The sequence below is a fragment of the Rhinolophus hipposideros genome, assembly GCF_964194185.1.
Source record: "Rhinolophus hipposideros genome assembly, chromosome: 14".
Lineage (NCBI taxonomy): Eukaryota > Metazoa > Chordata > Mammalia > Chiroptera > Rhinolophidae > Rhinolophus > Rhinolophus hipposideros.
The window spans coordinates 24893448-24913186 of record NC_138060.1 but is presented as its reverse complement, the minus strand read 5'-3'; the positions used below and the strand labels follow the sequence as shown (position 1 = coordinate 24913186).

The window sequence follows — 19739 nt, the reverse complement described above, 5'->3', positions numbered from 1 at the left end:
TTCCTTCTTTTTTAAAGCTGAATAATTCCATTGTATGTGTATACCACATTGTCCTTCTCCATTTATCGGTGAAGGAACATTTCGGTTGTTTTCTTAGCTTCAGCCTAGCACATCATAGAGTTTTTCTTCACAGCATTACTATGTCTGAATTACCTTGTTCATCTTTGTTTCTTGTCTGTTTCCACCTTTGGAATCTCAGCTTTCCTAGGAGAGTGGCTCCGTCCTCTTGACTGCTCTGTCCCTACTGCCTGAATGAATGAGTAAATAAATGGTACCAACTGCACGTTACTGTGTGAGAGCGCTATGTTCACATGATCACTCGGCACACATTTCGTAAGCACCTACTGTGTGTCGGGGCACTGCGCTAGGCACTTTACATGCAGTAATCGCGTTTGATTCTTACGAAACCGTGCGAACTAAATGAGCAGCCCCAATGTCCGGAGGAGGGGAGGAGGCTCCGTGAGGAGGGAGGACTTGTCCCAGGTCACAGAGCAAGGAAGTGGAGGGGCTGGGATGCGAGCCAGGCTGGGTCTGAGCCCAGAGCCCTTTGGCCAAGGGTTTCGTCACGTCTCAGAGTGCCCCCCAGCCCAGGAGAGCCCCGAGCAGCTCTCCTCCCTCCGTGTTGCAGGCCTGGTGATGTCGGCCATCACGGTCATCATCCTGGTTCTCTACTTCACCGTGGACACCTTCGTGGTCAACAAGAAGCCGTGGCTGCCCGAGTGCACGCCTGTCTACGTGCAGTACTTTGTCAAGTTCTTCATCATCGGTGTGACGGTGCTGGTGGTTGCCGTGCCCGAGGGGCTCCCTCTGGCTGTCACCATCTCCCTGGCCTACTCGGTGAAGGTAAGACGGGGAGAATAGCCCCGGCCAGCGGATGGAGATGAGATGGGCTGCCACTAGCTGGGGGCTGTGGGGTGGGTCCTGGGGCCAGTGCGGGGCTGGGACAAGAGTTAGAAGAAGGGGATGGACACGTTGGAAGCCAGAGAGAGGATGTATGCAGGAACCCAAAAGTCCCTGCCTCCAGGGAGTCCGCAGGCCTGTGGCAAGTTGGAAGTCACACCCTAGCTAAAGGAGCAGCCTTACTCAGCCCAACCAAGCGTCACCTTGAGGGGATGTAGGCCCGGTGTTGCCAGATCCGTACATTTTTTTCAAGAGTAGCCTGAAATCTGGACTTAGTATAAACCCTCCTGATTTTTAAACATTGACAGTCATCCCAACCACGTATAAACGGAGAATGAAATGCAGACATCACTGTGCAGGCCCCCACCCACTGCGTCCCACCAAGGCAGAGATCTGGCCACTGCAGGCACAGGCCTCGTAGCCCTGTATGACCTGTACAACTACTCATCTCAGAGGTTGCTTCCTAAAGTTGAAAAGCGATAAGCCTAAAACAAAAAGGACGACTGATTTTGTGAAAGCTCCCTCCTCTCAGGAGTTGGGCTGAAAATATGAGGTTTTAAAACTAGTTCAATGAAGGGCAAGTGGGCCCCTGCGGGCCAACTGTGGAAGCTTCTTAAATGTTGCCCTGATGGCAGAGCCGCCCGCCGCCTGCTCCCAGGCCCATGGCCATCTGTAGAGCTGGAACACTGGGCAGGGCGGGCTGGCGTCCTAACAGGCACTGCAAGTCCAGCCCTCCGGGGGGCACGTCCAGCCTGCCTCACCCCCCAGGTCCGCACACGCTGGTCTCTTGTCTACCCTTGGCCCCGTGGTTTTCACACTTCAGAAGGAAGGCTGCACTCCTGTTTCCCAGGGCCCTGATGCCAGGATGTCCCTGCAAGGGTGGAGGCCTGGGCTTGTTTATGAATAAGGCATTCGCTGCGAGACATTGGCAGCACCGCCGGAGGGCAGAGCGAGCGTCAGTTTCCAAGCTGGAATTTGGGCTGGGCTTGCCGATGTAATTTCATACAGAAAACAGATCTCTAGGCAGATGCCAGAAAGTGGCAGCTCTGTGTAAAGGATACGGCCCTTATCGTCTCCTTGTTTTTAGGGTTCTCAAAGAAACTCCATCCCACAAACCAAAGCCCAAACAGGTCAGCGCACAATGCCGCTCAGGGGCCCAGGGCGTGGACACGGACTCTCTCACACAGCCACTAGTCAGAATCCTCCCGGCCACGCAGCTGAGCTCGGGTCTCCCTGAAGTCGCATAGACTTGGTTTGGGGGCATCATGTACAGATATATTTAGGCCTCCACACCTATAGTTTGTATCTCTGGCACCTGGTGCCTTCAGCCATCATAGATAGTGTTACTTATACAGTTACTTGATAAACTTAGTACAGCACCCCAACCCTCTGTGAGCCTAGGCCTACCCCCCAGAAGTTACCATCAGAAGCGTAGGATGACCACTTAGATCAGCACTGTCTAAGAGAGATGTAATGTGAGCCGCATGTGTGATTTTAAATTTCCTAGTAGTCACGTTAAAAAGAAAAGGTAAAAAGAAACAGGCAAAATTAATTTTAATAATAGGGTTTACTTAACCCAACATGTCCAAATTATTTTCAAGCCAAATGTAATCAATATAAAAATTACTAGTGAGATATTTTACATTCCTTTTTTCACAATAAGTCTTCAAAATCTGATGTGTATTTTACACGTACAGCACCTTTCACATCAGACCAGCCACATTTCCAGGGTTCAGTAGTCACATTGGCTACCATATTGGACGCACAGGCCTAAGCATTTTTAAGCTCAACAGATAGAAACCCTTGTCCAGACTGTCAGGTTAGATAAACAGAGCTGGGTTCCAGTCCCAGCTCTAACCGTCCCTAGATGTGTGAGCCTAGTCAAGTCACTTTGCCTTGGCTTCTTTGATTGCCAAAATAGATGACAAGAATCCTCCCAAGTTTCACAGGATTCTTATAACATCCAGCAAAAAAAATAAATGCAGAAGAACGTGTTTACAACACACAGTAAAGTGTGTTGCAAATTCAAATTGCTGTTGATCAGCCATTCAACATACATTTACTGTTACTTTTATCATAGGTTACAATAAGAGAAACAGCAATAGCAAATAATCCTACCAATGCTCATTTCTTAGTAACATAAACTGCTATTGAAATTATTCTAATTGCACTCCTTTTTTACCCTTGTTATAAAGAGTTATAATGAGGAGCAGGAATTTAAAAAATCAAATTCCTAGGCAGAGACTAGAATTACATCTGATTCAGCAACTTTTACTCTGGCAGCTTTTCAGTGTCCCTCTTTGCTACCTAGGGTCACTGTGATGGGAGGGTCTGCATGAAGACGGGTGGTTCCCAGAAAATTACTTTGTTTGCATGACTTGCTTGAGACCCTGGAAGGAGCTGGGCGTGTGAAGCTGGGAAGAGAGAAAGGAAGGCGAATCCATTAGAAAATTAATAAATACATATAATAGGATTCCGTTTTTATTATAAATTTAAAAGAAAGGATACTGATGTGTAAGATGAGTCAGTTCTGAGTGGTAGCATTAAGGCTGCTTAGTTTTCTTTTTTGTTTGTCTATTTAAAAGAAACTTGTGATTTTTATCATGCAAGTTACAATATGTATTTGTAGGAAAAAACGAATGTATAGATTCTTTTCAAAGAAGACAAAAATCTCCTATATTTCTACCACCCACAGATAATGACACTAATACTCATATTTTGACATTTTTCCAGGTATTGTCCTATGTCTGTAAATACATATATCTCCTAAATGTGTTTACTTTTGGTGAAACCAAAGTGACAATGAAAACCAGGCACCAGTGAAAGGTGGTACAGTTGAGAAAATTCATACTCAAATAAGTAATCGTTATTGATGTTATGGTATAAAAGAAAAATATTTGAAATAATCAAAAAGAACCCAACCTTATCATTGTTTTCCCTTTTTTCCATAAAGAATATACTATATATTTCTATATTCTAAATTATATATTCTAAAGTATATACTTATATATTCTAAAGTATTTTCTTCTATATTCTAAGGTATATACTTCTATATTCTAAATTAATAAAGTCAATTAGTCAAATTTTTAAAATCACTCAACTCGTAAGAGAGAAGGAAAAGAGCTGTACACAAAATAGGAACAGAGATATCAGAGGCTGTAGCAACCACAATCCTTTGCGGGTGTGGAAACAAAAGGGCAGACTGCGTCAGTCTTGTCTCATTTACTATGTGTCCACCCTGTGCCCCTGGGCCCTCAACTCCCTCTCTTCACTGTTGCCTTCCCCCAGAAAATGATGAAGGACAATAATCTGGTCCGCCATCTGGATGCCTGTGAGACCATGGGCAATGCCACAGCCATCTGCTCAGATAAGACGGGCACGCTGACCACCAATCGCATGACCGTGGTGCAGGCCTACATTGGTGATGTCCACTACAAGGAGATCCCCGAGCCCAGCTCCATCAACGCCAAGACCATGGAGCTGCTGGTCCACGCCATCGCCATCAACAGCGCCTACACCACCAAGATACTGGTAAGTGGGGCAGGCGCCACTCAAGACAGCAACATCGTGGGGGCATAAAGACGTACAGGTCAGGTGGAGCAATGCAACTCAGGTTGACCCTGCTGATGCATTTTGGGATGGTCAGACAGTAAGTGACTTTTTCCTCTTTGACTTGATATTTGTATGACCAAAAAAAAAAAGAGTGTTGTTTTATTAGTTAGCTTTTGCTACATCACAAACCACTCCAAAAGTTAGTGGCTAAAAAGAAAAGTGTGTTTAGCTCACAATTCTGTGAGTCTGGGTGATTCTTTGTGTCTCTGTGGTGCTCTACTGATATTGGCAGGACTTAGGCTGATTAGAACGGCCTCTGCTGGGATGGCTCATCCCTACTCGGTGCGGCCCCACCTCCTCCAGGCTTGTCTGGTGTTAAGTAACACAAATTCAACTGAGTAAAATTTAAAGATCTTATTGGCTCTATTGAATGAATCATAAATCGGGCAACATCCCATCTATCTAGTAGTAAGGAGCTCCAAGAAGGTGTACAAAATGGAAGGCTTTTATAGACAGAAAGGGAGGAAGTGGATTGTTTCGGGCTTAGGTAACCTACCCATGGGGGAGAAGGGGACTATCGGGGGATTCCCTCTCTAGTGCTGACCGGGAAATTCCAGATTGACTGGTTACGATTACATTCCTGGGAGAGGCTGAAGCTGCAGTTAGGCTGGGTGTTAAGTCTCAGTTTGGTGATGTGGGCTTGGGCCAAGGGACACTATTTGGGGCCTGTTGTCTTTTAACCCTGGGCTTATTCACGTTGTCACTACCCATTCTATTGGCTAACACGTCAGGAGGCCTTCCCAGGTTCAAAGGGTGGGCAAAGACACTCCATCTCTTGATGAGAGGGACTGCACAGTCGCATTGCAAAGGGATGGATTCAGAGAGGGGACTAATCATAGCCGTTTGCATGACCTACCCCCGACAGTGTTGTTGTTCGTAACAGTCGTGGTATTGCCATTTCTGATGAGGAAATCGCTCCTGATCCTGTCTCAGCTAAGCTGCCTGACTCAGCATGCTGTAATCCCTACTTGGTTTAGAAGCACAGGTTGTCTTTTTGTGATTAACCAGCATTTGTAGGAAGACAAACACAGAATTGTCCACGCCAGGCACCCTGGCATAGGGCGTTTCTGCAGTGCGGGCATCTGGGTGAGCAGCTGAGCTTTTTCACCCACCCTCCAATGTGCCCTAGCCCTGACCTCTCCCTTCTGCCCCTGAACCAGCTCAAAGCTTCATGATCAGGTTGGGTTGTGGAAGCTGCTAGCAGCTCTACTGAAATGGGGAGGAGAACGTGAGTCAGCAACAAGGGGCCAAGAGCTGAAGAAGGAAGAGGAGGCGGCTCCTGCCTCCAGATACTGAGGCTACAAGCACCCCCTCCGCTGCGGCAAGCAGCCACCCGCATCACCCCAGAGCTGCAGGCTGCGGGAGGCAAACTGACAAAAGGAGAAAGTAGGTCGGGAAAATGCATGCAGATGGGTGCTAGAGAGCCCTGATGTTGGTGCCAGAAATGACAGTGTTTGTCCCCCTCACCCCCACCCAACACACACACACATACCCCCAGCCCCAATGTGGGGTTCAGGGGAGAGCAGTGATGCTTTCTTCTGTTCCCTAGGCCTTTCTAAACTAACTGACATGCTGTTAATGACCTTATACTTCAGATGTGGCTGGGAGCGGGGTGATTCCCAGCACGGGCTTCATGCAAACGGCAGCCACGTGGGCAGAGTCCCGTGAGGTCGACTTGGATTGAGATGTAAGTTACGCAGTTACAGTGAAAAAGGAATTCTGGGACCTGCCAGGGGGGCTCAGGCAAGATCAACGAGAGAAGTCGCAGTGAAGCAGTGTCTCATAGCACTGGTGGCAAAGCTACCGTAAAATCAAATTTCCAGATGTTGGTTGACTGAGGCTGTGTTCAGGTGGCTGAAAGAACAGGGGTCAATCAGTCAGCTACTTGTGCAGAGAAGGTCAGATTCACAGCCAGAGCCTGCCAGCCATTTGGGGCAAAGGGACACTTAGGGACTGCCCCTTTAGGCCCAAAGGAAGCCTAAGTGGAGACAGGAGATTCTCAGTCTAGGTTGGAAGTCCAGCCACCTCCAAACCAAGCTGGAAAATCTGGACTGCAGGACATCCTAAACCATGCAAGAGGAGACAGAGCTGGGAGGGCATATAATATCTCCCCCACTCTAGTCTTCAGCTTTGTTTGGTAAATGAGCCTGGCCTGAGAAAATAAGACCCTGGGTAGAGCTGTATTTCCCCCTCCATGAGGACACCAATTCTTCTGTGTCTTCTTGCTGTTGGATTCAGGCTGTGGGCTCTTTGAGAGTGAAAGACACAGCTGAGTCATCTCTGTTCCCCTGGCTTGGGCTCTTAGGAAGTACTGGTTGGGTGGGTGAGTGAAGTAAGTAGATCGATTGGTTAATAAATGTGCATGTGTGTGTGTGTGTGTGTGTGTGTGTGTGTGTATCAATGAGATGAGGAGTAGGTAGGGAGAGGGATGGATGGATGGATGGATGGATGGATGGATGGATGGATGGATGGATGGATGGGATGGGTAGATGTCGGTCGGTGGGATGGGAGGGTGAACAAATAGATGAATGAATGGATGCTTGGATATGTAAGTGGTGGATGGACGATTATGAGCTGATAAGAAGCTCAGGACAGGACTGATGTTTCCCTCTCTACTTTCATGTTCTTGTGACAGAAAGAAGTAGGAGTTGGCCCTAGTCCCAGTCCCCAGTGTTCTGTCGGCACCTCCAGCCTGCTGAGCTGATTTCTTCTGCAACTTCCCTCAGCTCTCTAGTCTGCCTTGATACTGACATCTTCCAATTAGCTAGTGCCTTTTATTCAAAAAAAAAAAAAAACCCAGAAGATGAGTATTTGCAAGGGTAGGTTATGTGGATGTTATCTACATGGATTCACAGACCTTAGAGACCCCCTGCGCCAGCCCCCTCACTCTACTCTGAGACCCAGAACGGAGAGGGACTGAGCCACGTCACCCCGTGGGGAAGTAGGGTTAGAATCCAGCTGTCCTGACCCCTAGTCCGGAAGTGATGGTTAAGCGCTTTGGCTCCACAGACCATCAGACAAGGATTTAAACTGCAGGCTTCTACACTCACCACCTGAGTGTGACCCTGAGCAAGTTACTTAACCTCTTTGAGCCTCTGTTTTCCAGTCTGTAAAGTGAGCATATAATTCATCCTCACTGCTAACATCCACCCAGCCAGGCTCAGTGCTGCATACATACTTCCCCAACATTGCAATGTGAAGTGGATGACATCACATCTTTAATTCATAGATAAGGAGTAGGGGAGGAGTAAAAGAACGTTCCCAGGGTCCGAGAGCAGATAAGAGGCTGAGCTAGGACTGGAGCCCAGGTCTGTAGGAGCCAGAGCCTGTCAGCCTACCACCACTCCATGCCCAACTCATGTGGCTGTACCTTTCTCTTGAGGCAGCTCCAAGGCTGCTGTGAAAATCAGACGGGAGACGTGTGTGGAGCTCCCAGCACTGTGCTTCACTTGTAGCAAGCACTCCGTCCACAACAGTGATTCCTCTTGTTGCCTCTGATTGTTCCTGAGCCTTACCCCCTGTAGTTTTCTGTGCCAGCCTCTGTCTTGCTTGGCCCTCCACACTTCTGCCAGGTCATCAAGGCCAATATGATCGTTCCCATCTTGCAGCTAAGAAAACTGAGCGTCAGAAACATTAAGTAACCTGCCTAGGGTGGCTCCTGACCACCAAGTGGCAGAATTGGGCCCAGAGAACCCTGGAGTTTGCCAAGTGGGCCAACGGGCATTCCAGGCAGGGGCACAGCCCTGCAAAGGCCCAGAGACCCAAAGACGCATAGCTCATTCAGGAAATGTGGTGGTCGGGGCCTGGGCATGCCTACGGGCTGGAATAATGAGAGGTGAGCTGGAAGGGTTGGGGGTTGCTGGGTAGCAGCAGACATGTTCTTAATAGGCTTTCTCCTCAGTGCTCAGAACCACTCCAGACACAGGTGGAAGGTGGTGCCAGGGCCAAGACTATAGGCGGAGAGGCCAGGAAAAGCGTCCCATGAGGACTCTCCAGAGGGCCAGCCTCAAGTCCAAGTCTCATCCCTTCTGAGGACAGCAGAAGCTTTTCCTTGCCACTCTTATTTCTAATCATTGGAACTAAACTTGCCCTGTGAGGGAAGCTATGTGAATCATCTTTTAGTCAGAAATCGCTTCCCTGCCTCAGAAATCCTGGCACATCCCCAAATTTTCTTTGCTATCTCCGACTCTTTGAATGTCAAGGCTTCTACTAGCTTCTTCTCTTTACCCAGCTGCTTCTCAGAGGCACAGCTGAGCTTTAGATGGAAATAGCTCCTTCCTCAGACTTTTGAGGGACCGTGCTTTCTTGGGAAAACATTCTCCTTTTCCATCCGCATTTATTCTGATTCTGAAACGACCTTTAATTTTATATTTTATGAGAACTCTTCTAAAGTAGGTTAACACTAAGGTTAACATTGAATTATTTAACTGAGATGAGTGCTTGTGAAGCTAAGTTGTTGGAAAGTTATGGCATATTTCTGAAAATATAAACTATTAAGAGAAAAACAAACCTCCCTGGAACCCTTGAAGTGGTTCTGAAAGAAGGAGCAAGAAGGAATTTCCTGGCAGGATGGTTTTCCTGAATAAATAAGCCAAACTAAACCTAGTTAGAAACCCCAGGTCCACAGCATACCCCCTTCCTAAACTCCAGTGGCTGCAGTGAGAACCCCAGTAAACCCACAAAATGTAGGAAGGATCTGCTTGATTGTGTTCCCCATAATCTTAGAACCAGAGCACCAAGAAGAGGGGGGAAGGAGGGAGTGACAGAGAAACAGAGAGACAACTCTTGAACTCAGATCTCCTGGCTCAAACTGAAGGCTCAGCTGAATATTCAAATGAGCCTCAAAGCCCCCCTGAGTCAAGCCATGCTCTGGGCCTGGCATGGAAGACGCTGGAAGTGCCTTTGCAGGGCATTAAGATGGGCAGGTGATGTAGGGGGTAGAGTTCTGGTGTGTGAAATGGCAGGGGGCCTCGTGTGGAATTCAACAACTGGTTTCATTGTTTTGCAAACACCATCTCTGGGAGAAGAGTTTAAAGCAAATCACCCCTGTTGGAGAATTCTGATTTTTAACAGAGCTGTCAATCCCTACATCCCACCCCCTCACCCTACACACACACCAACACACACTCACCACACACACATATGTGCAATGCACTGGTGAGCTTGGGAGGGTCCCCAAGGAGTCTCCTTTCCAGGCATGTCTCCCCAGGGGTTCCAGCCTGTCCCGGTGTGTGCCCTGGACCCCCACACCGACCTCTGCCTTCCTAGCTTCTGGGAAAGATCCTGGGGCTTGCCGGCATAGCTCTGCCACCTCCTGCTGTTCAGGAGACCTGGCAGCTGAGGAGCTCCCGAGGAGGCAGGCCTTTACGTGGCAATGCTGGAGGCCAGAATTCTGACGAGATTCCATCCCAGCTGGCCTCCCGTGGCAGCACCCCACACACAAACACAAAAGTGTTCCTTCATTCGATGCCTAGCCCACGGTAGGAGGCAGAGGTAAACCAGAAAGACACAGCCTCTCCCTCGTGGACTCCACATCACCAACCAGTTACCTAGTTAACGAGCAATCTCAAGCCAGTGAAGAGAGGCAGGGCTGCTGGGAGAGCAGGTGCTGTGGGCTCAGAGCAGGGAGCCCAGGGAGCTGTGAGCACACAGCTAGATAAAGCACACGAAGAGCTTACTCAAGTGGTGAACAGAGTCCACATTCAGAAAATGGTCACTGCGGCTGCTGTGGAGGCCGCCTGGTGGTTCATCCCGAGTCTGGGAAGCCTTCCCGTCAGGGCCTGTCCCTGAGGGGTGACGAGGCGGGGCCACCAGAGACAGCCAATGAGCAGAAAGGCGTTTTCTAATCCACTCAAGACATCATGGTGTTGCAATTGCTGGGTTGTTTGGGGGGATATTTTTAAAGTTTCTTTTTAAATTATGGTACAATACATTTAACATAAAATGTATTGTCTTAACCATTTTTAAGTGCCCAGTTCAGGGGCAGTAAGTACATTCACACTGTTGTGCCACCATCGCCACCACCCATCCCAGAACTTTCCATCTTCCCCAACTGAAACTCTGTCCCCGTTAAACACTAACTCCCTGTTTCTCCCTCCTCGAGCCCCTGGCAACCACCATCCTATTTTCTGTGTCTGTGAATTTGGGGACTATTCTAGGGACAACCTGTAAGTGGAATTATACAGTACGCATATCTGTCCTTTTGTGACAGATAGATATGTCACTCAGCATAATGTCCTCAGGTTTATCCACGTTACAGCATGTAGATTATATATATATAATTATAAAAAGCATGTAGGTATATATATGTAATCTATATATATATATATATATGGATTAAAGTCAGAACTCCCTTCCTTTTTAAGGCTGAACAGTATTGTCTTGTATGTATAGACCCCACTTTGTTTATCCATTCGTCCATCAGTGGACCCTTGCATTGCTTCCTTTTGGCTTCTGTGAATAATGCTGCTATACACATGGGTGTACAAATACCTTTTCAACTCCATGCTTTCAGTTCTTTTGGGTAGATACCCAGAAGTGGAACTGTTGATAATTTTGTTTAATTTTTTGAGGAACCACCATACAGTTTTCCACAGTAGCTGCACCATTTTACATTCCCACCAACAGTGCACAAAGGTTGCAGTTTTTCCACATTCTCTCCAGCAATTGTTTTCTGTTTTGGTTTTTGTAATAGCCAGCCTAAGAGTGTGAGGTAGTACATGCTAGCTACATTTTTTAATCTCATTTCTGCAGATGTTATTTATAACTTGTAGTTCTTCAAATCATCATTTCTTGATCTTGGCTGTATTCACTCCCCAGTATCCCAAAACAGGAGCACGAATTTTCCCCTAAAGCTACGCCTGTGGCTACACCCAGCACTCCCAAAGGGCTCAATGCCTACCCCGGGAACTGTGCTGGATGAAGGCTGCACTGGGGGTCAGAGGGCTGAGGGAAAGCCGCAGGCCCAGCCTCTGCAGGTCAATGACCACAAGCAAGTCATTTCCCTCCTGGGCCTGCTTCCTCTCCATCAAAACCGGAACAATACCCACGCGTTAACTCCCTTACAGAACTGGAGCCCTGGAGGTCAAAAGGCTCTTGGAAAGTCTACAGCAATAGCAAAGTCTCTGGGTTTGTCAAGAACAAAAAAGAGAGAGAAAAGGGGCGAGCCCATGCTTGTCAGTAATGCACCTAGGCGATTTCAGAGCTCAAGTTCATGGAAACAAATTGAATTACGGAGGAGGCAGCTCTGCCATTTGCAACCATGGATTGTTTGAAATCCTTTTAGAGGAAAATTAAAATATTTCACAGAGGGTAATAAAATGCCGGGTGTTTTGCAGGCATAACTGCTCAGCTCTCTTGGGCAAATAAGTAATTAGGCATTTTTATTTAAGTCCTCTGTGTCGTCATTTTCTTTCATTAGTGGAAGGGGAAAAAACTGTTATGGAAAACACATAAAACTCTGGAAATCACCAGAAGGTTAATTATAAAATTGTAAAAAAAAATAAACTAAAAAGTAAGTAAATGTATAAATTTTACAAGCACAACATCACAGCATACCGTAGAGACAAAGGAGAATGCTTAGCATTTATTTTCCCAAATATCAGAAATCGGAAGCTGTATCCAAGATTCCTTTGTTTTCAGATCAAATCCCACCAGAGCTTGGGGAACTTTCCAAGGCTCATGGTGCTGGAGACTTAGTTCTGCGTGACATGGGGGTGGGAGGGTGTTCTGAAGCTCGTTCCCTGCTGTGCAGCTCTGCCTTTCTCTGCCGTCCCTCCCACCATCCATGTGAAGGAAAGTGGTGAAAAGGGTTGATTTTTTTCTCTCTGCTAGATAGAGATCATCTGCTCAAGTCTCTCCATTTTACAGGTGGAGAGACTGAGGACGAGGGGTTAGGGTCTAAAACTCTATCCTTCCTCTGAATCCCTGGGTCTCAGGATGGCCCTGTTATCAATGCCTATGACCCCACTGGGCTTAGGTCGGCGCTCTGGGCCGAAGCCCTAACGGTGGAAGGGGGAGTTACGTGAGGGTCATTTCTAATCGCTGTCGTGTCCCCTGCATAGCCGGTCCACGCTGGCATCTTCTAGACCTCACCTTCTTCCTATCTGGGCTGCTCTTTTGAACAATATGAGGGAGGCTGAGTAAGGCTGGTCGACACCCATGAAAAGCCACTGCTGCAGGGAGGGGGGCGGGGACTCGGGTATGTTCATAAGTAGTTACTCCTCTTCAAAATCTCTCTAGGGTTTGAGTTTATCTGTGGTAGCTTTTACCACTCCCAAAGCCACCTCCACCTGAGTGGCTACATGTTAATTTTGTGCCAGTGATATGAGTGGGTGTATGCACATGTGTGTGGGTGCGTGTGGGAGGTCAGTTTACCTGCAGATGGGAACTTCCCACAGCCTCCTGCTAAGCCTACCACGCATGCCCATAAGGAGGTGTCTTGTTCTCACCTGTTAACCTGAGCCTTCCCCACCAGACTGATCTGCAGGAGTCATCCAGAAAACAATTAGTAGGTGTCTCATAGGTGCTGGGCTCAGTGTTGGCCCTGAGAACCCAGAGAGGAAAAGAATACAACTCACCACCATCCACTTGAAGGAAAAGGGTGGAAAGGGTTAATTTTTCTCTCAGCTAGAGACCATCTGCTCAAGTCTCTCCATTTTGCAGATGGAGAAACTGAGGACCTACAGAGCAGTTGTCAAAGAGAAAGATATTTGAGCTGGCCCTTAAAAGGCAAGGAGGAGTTTGCCTGGCAGGGAAGGGGGAAGGAGCAGCAGGGGCACAGGTACAGGGGCATGAAGGAGCTCGTGTTCCGGCAGCTGCCCAAGGAAATGAGAGGTGCTGGGAAGATGTGGTTGATGATTCACTGAGAGTCTTGGGGCAGGGGCTTGGGGTGCTCATGCAGCCCAGCATGGGTGGGGGGCCAGCACTTAACCAGTGCTTAAGAGTATGTACCAGGGGACGCCGGTTAGCTCTGTGGTTAGAGCATGGTGCTCTTAACAATAAGGTTGCGGGTTCGATCCCCACAAGGGCCACTGTGAGCTGCGCCCTCCACAACTTCATTGAAAACAACTACTTAACTTGGAGCTGATGGGTCCTGGGAAAACACACTTAAAATAAATAAAAGTTAAAAAAAAATAGAGTGTATACCAAATGACAGAGTGGAAAGAAGGAAAAGAGGAGAAAGAAAGAGAATGGAGAAGTGAATTGTGGCTTAGACTCCATAGAGCAATTAAAACTAGCACCCTAAACATGGATGATTCTCAAAAAGGTAATCGTACATGAGTAAAGCAGGTTACAGAAGATTATGGACAGTCTCCCTTTGTGAAGGTTTCCATGTGCAAGATAGCACTACACGTGCACACATACAGACATACATCAGATTTAACTACATGAAATTGCCAGTGTTTGAGCATTTTGACATACAAAAACAGCAGTTCCATTTGCTTGAACCAAAGTTGAGATCACAGGGGATGGGCTTTCCATAGCGTGGAATACTACTCAGCAGCGAAAAGGAACATGCTATTGACACATGCAACAGCTGGCCTGGACCTCGAGGAGATTATGCTGAGGGGAGAAAAGCCAGTCTTCCAAGGTTACATACTGTATGATTCCATTTTTAAAACACGCTTGAAATGTCAAAAGTATAGAGATGGAGAACAGATTAGTGGCTGCCAGGGCCAGGGAGGCGGATGGAAGGGGGGTGACTGTGGCTATAAAAAGGGTGGCACAGGGATCTTTGTCAAGAACTGTTGGGTATCTTCACACTGGTGGTCATAGGAATCCACATGTGATGTCATTGTGTAGAACTAAACACACGTACACACATACACACACGTACACACACATACACACGTACACATCCACACATATACATACATACACACGCACACATACACACACACACACACACACACACACACACGAGTGCCTACGAAACTGGTGAAATCTGAAGGTCAGTTTGACGATATCAGCGTCTATCTTGGTTGTGAAGGTCGCGGTCATACTGGAGGTGAGTGCTGTGGGAAACGATGAAGGGCAGATGACAGCTCTCTATTATTTCTTATTGTATGTTATCTAGAAATATCTCAAAATAAAACACTGAGACACACACAGTAATGATTAATGCTACATTCGAGATAAAGGTTCTTTCTGGGACAAGGAGTGGATTATGCAGGAGGTGTAGAGAGATACACAGGGAGATTCAACTCTGTCTGTCATGTTTCTTAAACAAGAAAAATCTGAAGCAAAGCTGGGTGGTGGACTCACAACTGTTTCTCTCATTCTTCTCTATCATGTTTTTATGTTTGAAATTGCTCATACGGTTTTTAAAAGCTGATCTTGCATGGCTCCTTGCGTCAGGAGCCAGGGTTGTGCCTGGGATGCAGAGGGCTGAGCGCGCCCGGGTAGGTCGAAAGGCTGGCTGCGGGGAGAGGGGACAGCCAGAGCCTGGCCCTCACCCCTCAGCCCACGAGGCAGAAGCCCCAGGGCCTCAGAGGCAACCCCCGGTGAGCCGCCCACCTCTCTCTCTGCAGCCCCCAGAGAAGGAGGGCGCCCTGCCTCGGCAGGTGGGTAACAAGACCGAGTGCGGCCTGCTGGGCTTCGTGATGGACCTGAAGCAGGACTACGAGTCCGTGCGCAGCCAGATGCCGGAAGAGAAGCTGTACAAAGTGTACACCTTCAACTCTGTGCGCAAGTCCATGAGCACAGTCATCAAGCTGCCCGATGAGAGTTTCCGCATGTACAGCAAGGGAGCTTCTGAGATCGTGCTCAAGAAGTAAGGCGCGCAGTGAGGGGCAGGGGCCCGTGGGCGCGGGCTGTTCTGCAGGCCAGGCCCAGGGGCCGCCTGGCTCCCAGGGGAGCAGAGAGGGCCCCGTCCAATGTCCCACAGCAAGACCACCTCCAGGGCCTTTTGCCCAGTGCTTTTTCCACTATTTCCTCTTAATTTCTTCAGCGTGTCCTACACTCCTCCTCCCTTAGTCACTGATAGGAAGTTCTACCTATTATCACTGTTCGATCTCTCTTATTTTACTTTCCTTAGCACAGAGTTGGTTGGTGGTAGCAATGGCCACTGTTAGCCAGTCTTTTCTGACTCCAGGTGCCAGCAATAAGCCTGGAAAACTAAGCAATTCACTCTCCCTCTCCGGGCCTGGGTTTCCCCTCTTGTACCTTGAGAGGATTAGTCTAGCCCAGTGGTTCTCAACCCTGGCTACACAATGGAATCACCCCGGGGGGGGGGGGGGGGGGACCTGAGCTCGAGCCAGGTAGAGGGAAGAGCCTTGGGCCCTCGGCTGGACCTTACCCATCTCCCACCTTCATCGCCCAGGTGCTGCAAAATCCTCACCGGGGCAGGGGAGCCCCGGGTCTTCCGGCCCCGAGACCGGGATGAGATGGTGAAGAAGGTGATCGAGCCCATGGCCTGTGACGGGCTTCGCACCATCTGCGTGGGCTACCGCGACTTCCCCAGCAGCCCGGAGCCCGACTGGGACAACGAGAATGACATCCTGAACGACCTCACCTGCATCTGCGTGGTGGGCATCGAGGACCCCGTGAGGCCGGAGGTAGGCCCCCCACCAGCAGGTCGGGGAAGGGGGTCGAGGCTGGAAGTCCAGCCTCCTGGGTAGCCTGGCACAAATTGCCTCACCTCTCCCAGCCTCAGTTTCCCTCTAACACCCAAGGGGTATTGCTCCTTACATGCCCCTAAACATTCAGATTCATCAGTCCAACGTCAGCCACCCTTGACTTTGGTCTGCTTGGGTCAGCAGTCCTAGAGCCATCCACCCAAACACCAGAGACTTTCCCTCTGGTGCCTCAAGGGACAGGCACGGGGGCTGCGCTGCCTTAGTGACCTCTTGTCCCACAGGAGCCAGGATCTCTTGTAACAAATCCATAGGCCCACGTTCAAGGTCCCTGCGAGGGAGACGGCCAGTAACAAAGGTCAATGCACTCAGCAAACCCTAAGTGTGGTGTCCCCATCAGCATTTAGAGTTCTCCCCGTCCAGGTCCTGTTTACCAATCAGTTTACAATCACATGCTTGCCCAGGGACACAGCTGACAGTCTACTTTTATCCAGTTTCCAGGGTAACAGAGCTAGAAAGTTAACCAAAGGTCAGATTGTCAAGCAGAAGGGAAGGGGGATGACAGCACACCCCTTCCCATAAGGAGCAAGGTAGGTGACAGACTAAGTACATCTAATAGGAGAGAGGTGCTCAGTTTACACTAGGTCTTCAGTCTTCTCTAGCTTAATCTGAGCCAAGAATTCCATGCTGGGGATTTGCAGAGTCAGGGGAGGATGGGATGTCCTTGGTCAGTCAGACTGCCCAGGCCAGAGAGAGGCTGTGGGAAGAGGAGAGGCTGTGTCAAGTCTCCCAAACGCTGCTGTGGTAGGCAGAGGGAGTCAACTTCCCCTGTGGGGCCAGAGGTCAGATCCCAGGTCAAGGCAAGGCATAGGGAGGGCTGGCCTTCCCTTCCTCCGAAAACTCACAACTGCTGGGTCCAGACTTGACTCCCCAGCCAGGCCCTGGCTGGGTCCAGATTGGCCGTGGCTGTGGGACTTGGAAACAGTGGCCCCAGGGCCACCTCCCTCCACCAAGGGCAACTTCAGTCTTCCCCACTTGCCCTGACACCATTCTCTGGGGACGTTTGGCCATTTCCTGCTCCTCTTAGAACCTCTGTGTCCCCTTCTTTCAAGTAAAAGGGGGCAAGACAAGATGCTTACCAAGTTCCTGGCCCCGATGTTGGTTCCAAAAACCAAGAGAACCTAGAAGTTCATAGACGTGGACTTTCACATTCAGGCAGCAGGGAGAAGGGTATGAGCTCAGGTGCACATTCAGAGAGAGTGTGGGATCCTGAGTCCCAGCATTACCAGCTCCATGACCTTAGGTCAGTTACATAACCTCTCTGAGCCTCCATTTTCTCATCTGTAAACTGGGGATGATGATAATAGTATTCTACACATACACACACACACACACACACACCAGGATAGTGAGACATCATAACAGTCTCAGGCAGTCTCATCATAACAGTCTCACACCAGGAACAGGCAGGGTATCTGGCACAAGACAGGTGGCCCATAAATGTGGGTTCCCTTCCTTTCTGCCCCTCCCCCGTGGATTCAGTGACACATAACAGCCCTAACACAGAGCCTGGCCTACGGAAAGCGCTCAAATAAGTGTTGGTGGAATGAATGAATGAGGATGAATGAGACAAGAACCCCAGTCTTCCAATACCGTGCCTGGTGGTCATCTTACACACGCACGTGCACACACACACACAGACCCCCTCACTCCCACCCAGAGCCTAACACAGCAAAGGCCGTTTGTGGCCCTCTGCTTGGCACCAGAGCCCATACACATTTCCCACTAGACTGTGTCTCTCCCTGGGCAGACAGGCCGTTTTTCAGCCTCCCTGTGGGACGCCGGCTCATTACCAGCTGCTGTGTTCAGGCTTCGCCATGATGGATCTCCTTACAGAGACTTGTCTCTGCTCAGTTCACAAGGCCAGCCTGTGGCTCCCCTGTCCTTCCCGTCTCCAGATGCCCCCTCTAGTCCCCACACCCAGAGCTCCTGGCTCGTCACCGTGCCTTGGAAACAACCCTGAGATGGAGTGGAAAGCAGCATCAGACACATACTTTTTTGGCCATGACTTTTTTATGTCATCACTCAATAAACACACATGCTTAACCAAAATAAGAATTTCACAAAGGAATGTGATGCATTTAAATATTTTTTATTCTCTTATATTTCTTTTCTTTTTTTAAATGTTAGTCACCCCCCACCCACCCACTAAACTGATTTCATAATCCACTAAAGAGGCATGACTCAAGGTTTGCACTGCCGATCTAGTCCAAATACCTTTATACACCCCCAATTTGCAGATGGAAACACTGAGGCCCAAACAGGGACAGTGAGGTTCCCAAAGTCTTTCTGTTAAGAGGCTGAGTGAATCCGGATTAGAACAGGTTTTCTGCCTTCCTCCCCCAGACCTTCTCCCGGGAGCCACAAAAATGAAAGAGCAAGTGGTCCTAAGTTAGGTGGGTGAGGAGAGGAGAGAGAAGGGCTGAGCTGGGTTTCTGGCATTTTCTGTTGGCAACATGCTCATCGAGAGAGTCTGGCTTCAGGCTCAGACTGTGGGAGAAAGGTGCTGTCCTACCCTGCAGGACTGGCTACACTTGCTTCCCGGAGGCCCCTACATTGGAGAAAGGGGGCCTGGAACCAAGCCCCAACCCTGCCACTCACTAACAAGCCACTTCCCCTTTCTGTGCCTCCGTCTCCTCGTCTGTAAAATGGGAGCTGGGCCCAGGCGCCACCCGGGTCCCTGCCAAGCGCTGACATTCCGAGCCTGCAGACTGGTAGGCCTCCCCTTAGCCCTTCTTCACTTCCTTCAGTCAGCGCGTCCCGGTTGGTGACCTCTCGCACCTCGGCTCACCCCCAGGATGTGGATTTAGAAGGTGTAAGCTATGCTGGAGCGCGGTGACTTACTGGAGTGACACAGCAGTCAAGGAACATGCGTTCTAATTCTGCCCTTGCCGCTCCCACACAGAAGACCTCAGGTGCATCTCTTCCCCGGGCCTTAGTTTCCCCATCTGAACAGTTGGAGAGTTGGATGTTCGCTAGTGAGGGACACAGCAGGGTTACTGGTGATACTATTTGCAGGTATAAAAGCTCTGACCTGTTGATTCACCATCTCCCAGAGGGTCGGGGGTGGACGCAGAGCCTGAGGATGCAGGGATGGTTTTTTATTTGTTTTTTTAGGCAATTTATACACAGGGAGCCAAATTCAAAGGTTCAATGGCATAGACAGGGTGAAGAAGCCCCCCCCCCCAAGCCACCCCAGCCCCTCAGTTCCCACCTCAAAGGCCGCCACTGTCACCAGTTTCTTGGCTGACCTTGGGGAGCTCCTATGCCTACAGTGAGTATACTTGTGTCACGTTCTCCTGGGCCACCTTGAGGCCAGCCAGAATGAAACCCTCAGCCTGGATCACCTCTAGGGTCCTACAAGCATGTTCAGATTCGTTTGGCAGCTGCTGCAAGGAAACAAACTCTGGCTCCTTAGTTTCTCCATCTGTCAAGGGGGTGAATCTCAGATTGCCTTCCTCCCTCACGAAGACAAAGGACAAAACAGATAAAAACAGTCCTGCCAAAAAACCCCACCAGAAGATGCTACCTCGGGTGCATTTTCTGAGGCTGATTGAAGCCAGTGTGGATAAAGGCATGGGGAGAGCAGTG

The 19739-nt window shown here is 49.1% G+C and overlaps 1 protein-coding gene across 12 annotated transcripts in view; it reads left to right on the top strand.

Moving 5' to 3' along the window:
- Positions 1-19739, top strand: part of ATP2B2 (ATPase plasma membrane Ca2+ transporting 2) — a 358541-nt gene that overhangs the window by 308796 nt on the left and 30006 nt on the right. For all 12 annotated transcript variants that reach the window (XM_081072392.1, XM_081072393.1, XM_081072391.1 and 9 more), the window contains 4 exons: positions 629-843; positions 4189-4431; positions 15045-15286; positions 15836-16070. In XM_081072392.1, the coding sequence (XP_080928518.1) occupies positions 629-843; positions 4189-4431; positions 15045-15286; positions 15836-16070 (935 nt within the window). The remainder of the gene's footprint in view (positions 1-628; positions 844-4188; positions 4432-15044; positions 15287-15835; positions 16071-19739) is intronic.